Source organism: Fistularia commersonii, chromosome 35 (assembly GCF_037954325.1).
Source record: "Fistularia commersonii isolate RoL2024-O1a breed Wild chromosome 35, RoL_Fcom_v1.0, whole genome shotgun sequence".
Taxonomy (NCBI): Eukaryota; Metazoa; Chordata; class Actinopteri; order Syngnathiformes; family Fistulariidae; genus Fistularia; species Fistularia commersonii.
Genome location: NC_141318.1, coordinates 652,501 through 665,155, shown reverse-complemented (window position 1 = coordinate 665,155; position 12,655 = coordinate 652,501). Strand labels below are relative to the sequence as shown.

Here is a 12,655-nt window from a genome sequence, read left to right as displayed (position 1 = left end):
CCCTCCCGGAGGTGCATGAGGGCGCTAAGCCGCTGGGTCGTTGTGGAAACAGAGCTGGCTTACAAGACAGCACTAGATGATGATGATCTGTTTATCTTTCAACAGCTGGACACAGTTTTTTTTTTTATCAAGTTTTTATTTATTAGCCCGCAGCAATTTCCAAGTTCTGTCAGTACCTAGAAGTACAAGTCAACAGTCAGCCATTAGTTCTCTTACAACAACAGCAAACCTTATTTTGATTGATTTATTTGACCGAGATGCACTTGGAAACATATGGGACTAATTCAAAGACGTACTCCACTGTGAGTGACCCCTTTTTCTTGATAGTGGGGGGCCTTTCAGTCCGTCCCATGATTAGAGTTGGTAGCGTTCATCAGCAGATGAGCCTTCCAGCAGCGTTCTCCAATCAAAACAAGTCCGACCAGCCCGTCTCTCTGTTTAAACCTCCGTGACGTTTGACCAAGCACAATTCAGAAAACACCTTCTGCGCTCAAGCAACGCAAAGTTCCACCGAGCAACACCAACAAACGCCGTCTCGTCCCGGAGCTGCCGTCAAGACGAGGAGGAGGAGGAGGAGCGCTCCTTCTTCGGTTGGACAAAGTGGGCGCCATCGCCCTCTCGTGTCTGCGATCCACCGCAGATGTCGGTATTGTCGCTGGAGAGGAGAACGCACCGGCCCTTTCTCGTGATCCTCTGAGAAGATGTTGCGTCCAGACTAAAAACAAAAAGTCTCAGATCCCGCTGCCCGCTTTTGTCTCCTGATTCCAGCCCGGAGTCTCCACATCTTTTCAATTCCAACATCTGGGACTCCCGTGGGAGCCGTTGCTAACACAGCTAGCTCCCCTGCCTCCTGGCCGATGGAGGATTCCTCCAAGAGGCCCTGTTTTCATCCCGTGTGGTTAAAATCACATAGCAACGCAGAGATAGCTCCTAAAGCACCGCTTGTGTTGTCCAAAGTGATCCCGATTGTTCTTCAGATCCCCCAAAAACCCTCGTCCCATGTTGGCGCCCCCTCGGAAGCGCACCTTTCATTGTTTCCACCCGGAAAAGCCAGGAGGAAGGAGTTGGGTCCGAGCGCCGCCCTCGAGTCCAGCCACTGAAAAGCATGTCTTCTAGAGCTCCAGCCGGTCAGCGTCCGCTTCTGCTTCATCCTCGGCTTGACCTCGCACTGCAAAATGCACTTCAAACAGAAACTGCGGAGTTCCTCGTCTCGCTCCGGCGGGTGCCGACTTAGAGATCGGGATCTCCTTTGAGGGTTCTCTGGAGAGTTACTTTCCGCTGCGCATGGAAACGTCCGCAGGGGAGCAGCGTCCATGGGGCGTCACGGCCGACTCGCAGCGAGATTCTGCCGCCGCCGTAATCCGCCGATCACAAACCGACCGGAAAGCATTTGAACGCGGACATTCTCCCCAACCTCACAGCAGATTTTTCCACGGTGTTAATATCAAGCACAGAAAACAGAAGCCCTCTGGTGATCCCAGCAGCTCCTGCGGCCGGCGGCGGCCGTGCCTGGAGGGGAACTCCAGGGTCTCAAAGAGGAGGGGTATCTTTCAGTGGAGAGTCCGCACCTGAATGTCATGATGGCGGCGGCGGCGGCAGGGGGAGGCAGGAGGCCGTCGGTCCGACGGCGTGGAATCAGAGGGCGGTACGCAGCAGCCGGATGACGCGCTGGTACAGCTGCTGGATGACCGACACCGCATTCCTACCAGGGGAGAGAAAGAAGGGAAGGAGATGATGCAGGAAGTCGGGAAAAGGGCAGGGAGAGGAAATGTTTAGGATGTTTTAGCCACAGAAGGAAAGGAAAGGCTGCGACACTCGCTTGAAAAAGTGGATCCAAAAGAGAGGCAAGAGTCACTTGGAGAACCCTGAGGAGGTTCACCTTGGCTGATGTGCCTTAAAGTACCCACATTTGAAGATCCAAAGGAGGTTCCATCTTTATAGAACCGCCAAATTCTATTACATGTCCAAGGTACCCAGGTTCTGGACTACCGGTATACTAATACATCCTGGTCTGAGGTGGTTCAAAGTGCTTTCAAGTGCCCCAATCTCTGAGGGCTGATATCAGTGAACCGTCCGGCTCGAGGGCCGATACCGGGCCCGCTTCCAATCTCCTTAGTCACCACTTCACTGACAGAACTCATCTGGCTCCAAGATTTAAGACGCCATCTGTCAGACCCTGCACTTCAATCATCCCGCCGGGTGACCTGACAGTGTCGGCATGGATCTAATCCTTGCTTGCAGGCGACTCTACCCGAAAGACAGAGCGCCACCTACTGTTCAGTCCGGCCCAGACCGAGCTCCTTGCCGTCCCGGTTGGTCCTCAGATACAAAGGTAGACTTTCCAAAAACTAGATCCCAGTGTCAGGATCAACTGCGGAGTACATTTTATAATTGTTGTGGCCACTAGCAAGGCTGTGTGATGTACCTTTTAGAACCTCAGGACAAGTAGACCCTTCCTGCCTGACGAGGCAGCAGAACCCCCGGGCTCTTCTGACAGGCCTGACTAAACCGACGCACATTCAGAATATCTACAGGTGACCCAGGATGCTCCAGTCCTGATGGTACCACTTGATCCCCTCCTCTGCCTGGTATCACCTCCACCAGGTTGTACCCTCCACAGAGTCCAGAGTACCCTTGTCATTCATTGACAGGAGACTGAAAGAGCCAGCTTTCTCACAAGTCCCTGATGAAGCACCTTCTTTGCATCTTAGTTTTGCAATCTCTCCCCGGCCATAAGCGTACAAGTTCTGCTCCCAAAGGCATGTTTTTAGGTTCTCTCGCCCACCCTAGATCTGCGCTCAGGTCGAGTCCCAGATGTCCGTTACTCTGGATGAAGCGCTGACTGAAACTAAGAAACTGAGATGATTGTGGACACAAATAACAAAGATCCACATCTGTTCTAGAGCCAAGACTTAAACTGAAGTCAAGAACGTTTAGAACCTCAAATCTGTGTGCTTCCCCTTATTTGGACTTCCCTGTGAAAGGCCTTCTCATAACAGCTCCTCCATCTGCCAGATACTTTCCTTTCATTTTACTTTTACTGGAGAAAAGTAACCCTGCACAAGAGGTTGGGGAGGTAACATCCAACCATTCAGCCTCTCAGTCACACCCATGGCCAATTGAGAGTCCTCAATGGAGCCACCTGACTGGGGTGCAACCGAAACGAAGAAGAAACCAGAACCAGAAGAAAACATGCTTCCAACATGGAGGGCAATGGAGGACCTATCCAGGCGGCTGCTCTGCGAGAAGAGAAAGAAGACCAAGTCGTCTCCACGCCGTTCCCTGCTATCGAAGGCCGACAAAGCGCCAGTCCCTGAAGGGGACGCAAAGACAAGGGTGGGGTTGACGGCGGCTCACCGAGCTCCCCCTGAGAAGCAGTTGTTGCGGTTGGGGTGGAGGCAGAAGAGCGAGGCCACGCAGTAAACACAGCACAACAACATGGATATCAGCCGCCGCTTTATCGACATCTTGGCCCTGCAAAAGAGGAGACATCGGGCGTGAGACGGCAGGCTACCTCCCGGAGATACCCGCTAAGTATTGAGCTCATCGCGATCCGGAGCCCGATATGTATCCTTAACGCACTAAATAGCGGTACAGGGGGCGGAGTGTCGTATTCTTCGAAGTACAAATACCCTGATTGTGTTAGCATGTGGTGTCTGCGCATGGGGAGGCTACATATCATGTCGCTAAACGCTAGGAGATGACTCGGCCCCGCGCTCCGCCCCTCGCCCACCCCCCAAAAAAAGCCACAACCGACAGCCGTCACGATCACCTTTACAGTCCTGCTTGGCTTTTAATCCTCGGCGGGGGGTCGGGGTGGGGTCGGCGGCGGCGGCGGTAGGAACAAAAGAACGGAAGAAGAAGGAGAGTCTTTCCTGGCGAGTCCCGATCCGGAGACAGGCCTCTGGGCTGACGTCGCAGAAGCTTTTTGTTCCAGGACAAAAGGGGGACCCAGCAGCTCTCTGGAGGCGGTGGCGGTCCGAGGACGGCGGCGGCGGCGGAGGCGTAAACAGGGGATCTGACTCCCCGGGTACAACTGGGCACCGGGCACGATTACTGCTGACCATCACTTTGTTTTGAAAGGTCCTGAAAGGTCTAGCAGGGGTGAATAACATTCCTACATTGTGTTGTCCATCAGTTGGACAGGGGTGGGATGTGTGTGTGTGTGTGTGTGTGTGTGTGTGTGTGTGTGTGTGTGAGGGATGGGTATGCTGGGGGTCGTCCCATCCCCCTGTAACCATGGCGATGAAAGAAGGAGCTCAAAGATGCTGAACTTACATTCACGCGACTCCAGATGGTTCCTGTGCTTCAGCAGCAGCAGGAAATGTTTAGCGGCTAATTTCTTGCTAATCTTCACGCTAATGTTTGGAATCCCCCAGACGGAGAACATGGAGAACCAAGAAAGAACCAGGTCAGCCATGGGACGAGGACCTTCTTGCTGACCCTCTGAACCTCCTCTGCTGCCTTTGAAGAGACCAGAACCTGGACGGGCCAGCGGTCAATCACAGAGATCCATGCAGACAAGTCCTCAATGAAACTTCTGTTTGCTTTGGGACGGTGAGGAAGAAGACGGGAGAACCTGGAGACACGGAGAACATGGAGAGGAACCCAATCGGGCGCTGGAACTCGGAACCTCCTTGCCTCTGGTGATCGGTGGCCAGGAAATTATGCGTACCAAAGTCATACAACTCAGGTTCCAGAAGAGCCGAAGTGACAAACACACACGCCAGACAGAAGGAGTGACGTGTGATAACCACACAACAGCTCATGACGCCATGTGAGCGGCGGAAGATAAACCGTAATGGTGACCTGAGATGCCGATAACGAAATCTAGAAAAAAAAAGTCATCGAACCGGCTGTAAACGTGGCGATTATCCTGCTTGAACAAGAGCCAGCGGGCGGACAGATGGCAACATGTGTGTTTGTGTGTTGGAGGGAGGGAGGAGGAGTAAACAAACGTTAGCGCTCTGATAGCGCTGAGAACCTTCCTGGCCCAAAGCATTCATCCATTGGCTCTTCAGACCATTGTGCGGTCCCGGACGGGAGAAGGAAGTCGGGACTCATCTGGCAGGAACTGGACCCAAAATGGCGGCAGAACATCCTTCCTGAATGTTCTGTTCTTCTTCTTCTCACCCCCACATCTAGGACGCGGCTAGCAGGCGCAGCAATGCTAAACCCCTGGTGGAGACAAGCTTCCTGAGTACCCTTCAGAGTTAGTCTACATGTCGTCCCTGAAGGTGCTCGAGGGTATCACCATGCCTCCCGGTTGCCTGGACGTCGACAAGTGGACGGAGCAGACCACGGTGAGGCCGCGGGTGATGGGTCTTATCCTCAGCGTGGCCTCCTTCCTCATCATCTCCACCAACCTGCTGGTGGCGATTGCTCTGCTCAAGCTCCTCCTGAAGAGGAGGAGCCAGAGCTGGTGCTTCGTCCTCAACCTGGCGATGGCCGACACCCTGGTGGGCATAGCCATCACCGGGCTGGCCACGGAGGACTTCAGCAGCAACGCCACGGTGACCCTGAACCAACCGTGGCTTCTCAGAGGCCTCCTTGGGAACGCCACGTCCACAACCCAGGGGAAGACCTGCTGCCTGATGAGGATGGCCTTCATCACATCCCCTTGCACCGCCTCCATCTCCTCCATGTTCCTCATCTCTCTGGACCGCTACGCCGCCATCAAGATGCCCCTGAGGTACTGCCGGCTGTCCGGGAGAGGGACGGCGGCCGGGTCGCTGACGGCTCTCTGGGCCGTAGCCCTCGCCATGGGATTCTCTCCAGGTGAGGCCGTCGTTCCACCGTACCTTGGTGAACATGTACTCATGAGTCCCTTACAGAAAACGTCCTCTGGCAATACAACCCCTGGAGGCGACCCCCAGGTGGGGATGGACCACGGCGAACGTGGGCTACACTGCTCATGCCAGAGGAAGTTCTGTCTCAGGGCGACGTGGCGTGATGGTGGAAACTGATGGCGCCCTCTGCTCCCCCAGTGGCGGTGCGGCAGCTGCAGACCGAGGGCTACGCCGGCCGGTGCGCCTTCTTCTCCGTGGTCGACCCGGCGGGCATCATCGTCCTGTTCAGCATCTGCTTCTTCCCCGTGCTTTGCCTCTTTGTCTACATCTACCTGGACATCCTGAATATCGCCTGCAACCACCACCGGCAGATCTGCCAGACCCGGCAGGTGGGGTTCCGCTCGGTCCGGGGCGGCGGCGGCCGGCGAGACCCGCACCGGCAGCTCAGGAGCCGCTACTGGAGCCACATGAAGGCCCTGAGGACGGTGGCGGTGCTGGTAGGCTGCTTCCTTCTCCTCTGGTGCCCCTTCTTCGTGGTGAGCATCGTGCAGCTTCTCTGCGAGCACTGCCACCTCACCGGGGTTCTAGAGGACTACCTGTGGCCCCTGGGGCTCTCCAACTCGCTCATCAACCCTCTGGTGTACGCCTTCTGGCAGCGGGAGGTTCGGCTGCAGTTGACTGCCATATTTTCTTGCGGCGCAAGAGCCGGGACTCGGAGCCAGGACTTGGGGGCGGACGCTCCGAACCCTCTGCAGCAGCTTCCAGTCGCCCCCAACTGGGCGGTTGACTCGTAGGCGAAGTGCGACATGACCGGGCTGTAAACCAGACTTGTAGTCTTCAGACATCCAACAAGATGAAGAACATACAGGAGAACAGCCTCCTGATGTTTCCACCCATTCCCCCATCGAACTTCTGCTCCACTGAAGTCCAGAACGTGCTGCTGTATCCCAATAATGAGAAAGGTGGAAGGTGGAGAACCTGGGGGGAACATGGTTCATGGAACCCAGGCAGGAGAACATGAAGCTTCTGACCTGGATAGTGTAGATGTATTTAATCTCCGTCTCTCGGTTGGCCCCTCTGGGTGGACTAAATGGCTCCAGGGTAGATTAGTGGTCATAAAGCCCTGGAGATAAACAGGAAACCACCTCCCACAGGTAATTACCCCCCCGCCGCTCTTAACCCTGGTTATCAGCCCAGCTGCCATTTTGTCTGACGGGGGTTCAGTCATGGGAACTTCCTGTTGTCCGACCATCTGAGCCCCTCAAAAAGGGTCAGGTCTGTAACTGCCATCAGCTGCAAAGAAGCAATAGAGCCAAGGATGGGGTAGTTTCTTCTTTTGCTAAAATTTAAAAAAAAAAAAAAAAAAAAAAAAAAAAAAAAAAAAAAGCAAACAAACACATGATGATCGGGCAAAAAAAAAAGCCACGTCATCATGACATGACGATTGTAATAGCAATGTAATAACTATGTAATAACACAGTAATAGCTATGTAATAGCACTGTAATAACTGTAATAATACTAGAATAATAATGATGTAATTATGGAATAATTATGTGCAAATGATCTCATAATAAACGTGGCTGCACTGTGATAACACCGCACACTTTGATGGGATGTGGAACGATTATTACATGACAAAGAAACACATGAAAAATAAAACAGGGCCGCACTTTTTCTTGATTTTTAACTCCGGCTTTTATTCTAATAAAAAGAGAATAAAACCAATCCATCCAATCAGAATGATTACAAGCAGGATTTAATCTAAATCATAATGTGTCAGTAACACTATTACTATTATTAGCAATAAAAGTAATACCACTAGTCAGAGAAGAATAACAAAATTGAATATAACACACCAGCTTTCTAGGTAATAAACATGTAATAAGCAGTTATGGGGATTTTTTTTGAATATATATTTTATATTAATTAGTATATCATATTCATATTTGTTCATTTTCATGATCATATCTATATCTATATATATATACGTATATATATATATTTGTTTATGTTTAAATCTTATTTGGGTCAAAGGATCGAGCGTGAAGACGGGTGAACATCTCACCTGGTGACGAGACCATCGGCCTTCACAAGAGGAATTATTTGGTGATTCTTTCTGCGATCTGACCGGGCAGATCATTATGGGATGCCGTTGTCAACACAACAGGAATGCACATTAAAACACTGCGTATTCAAGCACAATGCTAAGCTAGCAGGCTAGCATTTCTATGATCACTGACGCCGCGGGCCGAGGCAAACCCTGGATGCGTGTGTGTATGAGTGTGTGTGTGAGTGTGAGTGTGTGTGTGTGTGTGTGTGTGTGTGTGTGTGTTAGCTGCGTCCCTGGCGCCGCTGCTCCCTGATGGATCTGAAGAAGGGATGCCACAGCGCCTCCTCCAGGGTGATCCTCCGCCCGCTGTCGTACTCCAGCATGCAGCCCAGCAGGTCGAACAGCTGCCGCTCCTCCTCGCTCCTCCTCGCCATTTGCTGCTGGGAGACAGACGGCCGCCGTTACCGGGGCAACGGGGCGCGGCGAGCGGCGAGCGGCGCCTCCTACCTTCAGGGGTTTGCAGTGCTTTCTGATGAAGTCGGCCGAAGGACTCTGATCGTCCCAGAGGAGACGCTCGTTGTGAACATAGTGCTGCTTTCTACACACACACACACACACACACACACACACACACACACACACACACACACACGTCAAACAACAAGCCAATTCCAGTTGGATTTTAAGCTGTCAATCAAATACAGTAGAGGGGTGTGTGTTTTATATGTGTGTGTGAGTGAGCGTGTGTGTGTGTGTGTGTGTGAGTGTGTGTGTGTGTGTGTGTGTGTGTCACCTGGTTTGTCTCAGCAGGTGGGCAGGGATCGGTCCCAGTATCTTCTCCATCATTGCCAGATGTTCTTTGCTGTTGTGCGTCTGGAGAATCACACACACACACACACACACACACACACACACACACACACACACACACACACACAAACACATGTGCGCACACACATATGCACACACACACATACAGAACGGTGACCCTTCACCTCTGCTTCTTGTGTGTTTTTCCTCAGGATACAATGGTGTGACATTGTTTGAAGGTTGTTTAAATCACTGTGTGTGTGTGTGTGTGTGTGTGTGTGTGTGTGTGTGTGTTCACCGGGAACAGGGTCTCCCCCAGGTAGTACTCGAGGAGCACGCAGGCCAAACTCCAGACATCGCAGGACTGGTTCCAGCCCAAGTCTGAAACACAGGTCACATGTTTCAGTGTGTGTGTGTGTGTGTGTGTGTGTGTGTGTGTGTGTGTGTGTACCCAGTATGATCTCCGGGGCCCGGTAGTGACGCGTTGATACCAGAGACTCGTGGTGCTGGTGGTCGAAGGTGGCCGTGCCAAAGTCCACCACCTTCACGTCCAGGTTCTTCTGCTCCTCACACCTCTGACACAACACACACACACACACACACACACACACACACACACACACACAAATTGAACTCTACGTGACGTTGCTATGCCAACAACCTTACAGTGACCCCTACCGCAGCTTCGGGAGGCGAGGAGACGAACAGGATGTTCTCCGGCTTCAGGTCCGTGTGCGTCAGCTTGTTCCGGTGCAGAACTGGAGAACGGAGGTTCCACGTCAGCGAGGTTCCACCGCAGGAGAACCCGACCCGCAGGAGAACCCGACCCGCAGGAGAACCCGACCCGCCCGGGACTCACAGCCGACGGCCTCGAAGATCTGGAAGGCCATGCGTCGGATCTGCTCCACGCCGAAGGGCGCGAAGCCGTTGCGGCGCAGGACGTCGAAGGTGTTGAGACCCAGCAGCTCCAGCACCAGGCACACGTGACCTCGCTGCTGGAACCAGCGCAGCATCCGCACGCAGGCGCTGGCGAGGAGACGCCGTCAGAAGGTCCCGGACCGGGTCCGGGTCCGGAGGAGGCGGGGACTCACAATCTGCCGTCTTCGTCCAGGCGGTTGATCTCCTCCAGCACGGCGATCTCGCTCCTCGCCGCCCGGCGGAAGGCTTCCAGGTTCCTCCCGATCTTCACCGCCACGTGCTCGCCGCTGTTACCATGGAGACGGAGAGTTAGCCGGTCACCATCCGCCTCTCCTCCGGTGACCGGCTCACCCGGCTCACCTGGTTGTGTCCACGCACTCCACCACGTTCCCGAAGGCTCCGGCTCCGAGCGTGGAAACCACCTCGTCTGCGGAGGAGGAACACGTGTGAGCGGCGTCTCGGCTCAGGGGGCGGAGCCACGGGGCGCCCGCCCCCCCCGGCAGCCAATCGGCATCCACCTCAACCGCACAGGCCCCGCCTACATCGGTCTCCCAGCAGGAGGCCGGGCTCGCAGGACAGGTAGCCCTCCTCGTCCTCCTCGTAGCTCCGCCCCCTCGGGCTCGGACCGCCGGCGTCGTCCCCGGCAACGCCGTCTCCGCAGCGCGGCGACAAGAGCTGGAAGACAGTTGAACGCCGTCATTTCTATCATGGCAATCTTAGCTTAGCCTAGCTTAGCTTCAGGAGCCTATCAGATGACGGGAGGAACTAAGTCCAGTTGGAGGAATAAGATTCGACAAAGACCAGGACCAGGACCAGGACCAGGACCAGGACCAGGACCGAGGACCTTCAGGGATTGGCTCTGCAGCAGGATCTCTGCAGTCATCCGGTTAATCTGAACCTAATCTGGATCAAACCTGGATTAGTTTGAACGAGAAGGTTGTCGGTTCTAATCCGAGGTCTTTGAGGGGTTCTAACCTGGTCCTCCTGCCGCAGACCAAGAACATCAGGATGACGACGTATGATCACATGTTCCTATGATTGACAGCTGACTCTGTGATTGACAGGCGACTCTGTGATTGACAGGAGACCCTGTGATTGACAGGTGACCCTTTGATTGACAGCTGACCCTGTGATTGACAGGTGACCCTTTGATTGACAGCTGACCCTGTGATTGACAGGTGACCCTGTGATTGACAGCTGACCCTGTGATTGACAGGAGACCCTGTGATTGACAGCTGACCCTGTGATTGACAGGAGACCCTGTGATTGACAGGAGACCCTGTGATTGACAGGTGACCCTTTGATTGACAGCTGACCCTGTGATTGACAGGTGACCCTGTGATTGACAGCTGACCCTGTGATTGACAGGAGACCCTGTGATTGACAGCTGACCCTTTGATTGACAGCTGACCCTGTGATTGACAGGTGACCCTTTGATTGACAGCTGACCCTGTGATTGACAGGTGACCCTGTGATTGACAGCTGACCCTGTGATTGACAGGAGACCCTGTGATTGACAGCTGACCCTTTGATTGACAGCTGACCCTGTGATTGACAGGTGACCCTTTGATTGACAGGTGACCCTGTGACCCGTCCAAGTATCTCCTTCCCTTCGTCCGTGTGCAAGATGGTGAATTATTATTCAAACGTGTTGCAGCAGCTGGAGACCAGTGGAACCACCAGGGAGAACCTGCGAGAACCTCCCCGAAGCTCCCATACCGGGCGGTCTGTCGGCGTGGAGTTGCAGGGGTCGTGCTCTCCACCTTCTCCGTCTAAATTCCAGAAAAAAAACAAGACAAACCTTCATCAACATGGTCCTCTCGGACCTCCTCCGAGCTCCTCCTTCATCTACACGGGGTGGAGGACGTACCAGTCCACGAGTTCCTGCCCATGACGAGAAGGTCCACACGGCTCCGTCTGCTGGACCTGCCGGTGGACGTTGGAGAACCTTCAGTTTCAGACAGAGAAGCAGATGGTTGTGGTGTTTCATTCACCACGGACCTTCACGCTTCATCTGGTCACCTTTGATAGTGTCCATGAAGCACTACGCTACTCGTTATTAGCGTGTAATTAACATGTAATTAACGTGTTATTAACGTGTAATAACATAATCTATATGTTTTGGGATTAATATGACCTTAACCTAAACATGGGGTGAGAATCTGGGGCACACACACACACACACACACACACACACACACACACACACACACACACACACACACACACCACCTCCCAGATGAGTGAAATGGTCATGGCTCCCCAGGAATATAGGTCATCAGGGCGGGATCAGTGAACGCCACCGCTCCTCGTGATTGGCCGCTGGTTCTGAGGGGGCGGAGCTAATCACAGATGATCAATCATCTGACAATACACACCAGAGCCTCCAACGAAGTGTGAGAGGAAGTCAGGGAACATGGAGAACAGTGTGATCACACATGGGGAACACGATAAACTTGGTCGCCATGGATACGGCGATTTGCAGCGTCACGCCGTTAGCGCCATGACCTTCTTCATGACCGCCGCCATGGAGTCACACTGTCTGCCCCCCACCCACCCGAAATAGCAGCCATGCCAGGCGGGACATGTGTGTGTGTGTGTGTGTGTGTGTGTGTGTGTGTGTGTGTGTGTGTGTGTGTGTGTGTATATTTGTCTGTGTATGTGTGTGTGTGTGTGTGTGTGTTTGGGAGGGTTCCCTCCCTGCTGACAACCTGTCGTGATGTTGTCACTCACTTAACATTACAACCTCTGCCAGGTGTGTGTGTGTGTGTGTGTGTGTGTGTGTGTGTGTGTGTGTGTGTGTATAAGGAGGTCAAGGTGTAAATGGAGGTCAATTATTTTCAGAAAATATTCCAAAGAGCGTCGGGGTCATGTGGGAGGGGGCGGAGCCAATCACGGCTGACTCTAGGTTAAGGGGCGGGGCTTAACCCGCAAAGGGTCAGCTGTCAATCATCCAACTGTTCACCCTCTGGTTGGATCAGATACGTGATGAACGTTTGGACCAGGAGGAGGATGGAGAACCCAGGCAGGAGAACATGTCCCGTATGGATGAAATGGAACAATCTGGAAGCCTTTCTCCATCCAGAA

The 12,655-nt window shown here is 53.4% G+C and overlaps 2 protein-coding genes and 1 long non-coding RNA gene across 6 annotated transcripts in view; 1 reads left to right on the top strand and 2 right to left on the bottom strand.

The window, feature by feature from the left end:
• Positions 1-115: 115 nt before the first annotated feature.
• LOC147213658 (uncharacterized) lies at positions 116-4,483 on the bottom strand. 2 transcript variants are annotated; one of them, XR_015104468.1, is made up of 3 exons: positions 3,633-4,483; positions 3,358-3,474; positions 116-1,702 (listed from the first exon to the last, which is right to left on the bottom strand). It is a non-coding gene; the product is annotated as an uncharacterized LOC147213658 (long non-coding RNA). The 2 variants fall into 2 exon arrangements; XR_015104469.1 differs by having other exon boundaries at positions 3,773-4,483.
• Positions 4,484-5,122: 639 nt separating this feature from the next.
• gpr119 (G protein-coupled receptor 119) lies at positions 5,123-7,107 on the top strand. Its single transcript, XM_086142776.1, has 2 exons — positions 5,123-5,778; positions 5,988-7,107. The coding sequence occupies exons 1-2, from the start codon at positions 5,223-5,225 to the stop codon at positions 6,581-6,583; spliced, it is 1,152 nt and encodes a 383-aa protein (XP_085998902.1). The 5' UTR covers positions 5,123-5,222; the 3' UTR covers positions 6,584-7,107.
• A 356-nt stretch (positions 7,108-7,463) lies between these two features.
• LOC147213656 (dual specificity protein kinase CLK4-like) overlaps positions 7,464-12,655 on the bottom strand; it is a 5,591-nt gene continuing 399 nt past the window's right edge. Inside the window, exons 2-13 of one of the 3 annotated variants that reach the window (XM_086142563.1) lie at positions 11,439-11,516; positions 11,288-11,340; positions 10,111-10,243; positions 9,929-9,995; positions 9,742-9,855; positions 9,510-9,676; positions 9,329-9,408; positions 9,102-9,225; positions 8,949-9,031; positions 8,634-8,713; positions 8,348-8,438; positions 7,464-8,280 (exon numbers count right to left, since the gene is read on the bottom strand). In XM_086142563.1, coding sequence (XP_085998689.1) covers positions 8,122-8,280; positions 8,348-8,438; positions 8,634-8,713; positions 8,949-9,031; positions 9,102-9,225; positions 9,329-9,408; positions 9,510-9,676; positions 9,742-9,855; positions 9,929-9,995; positions 10,111-10,243; positions 11,288-11,340; positions 11,439-11,460 — 1,173 coding nt within the window. In that variant the 5' untranslated portion in view covers positions 11,461-11,516 and the 3' untranslated portion in view covers positions 7,464-8,121. The remainder of the gene's footprint in view (positions 8,281-8,347; positions 8,439-8,633; positions 8,714-8,948; positions 9,032-9,101; positions 9,226-9,328; positions 9,409-9,509; positions 9,677-9,741; positions 9,856-9,928; positions 9,996-10,110; positions 10,244-11,287; positions 11,341-11,438; positions 11,517-12,655) is intronic. The other 2 variants (XM_086142564.1, XM_086142566.1) reach the window with 2 other exon arrangements.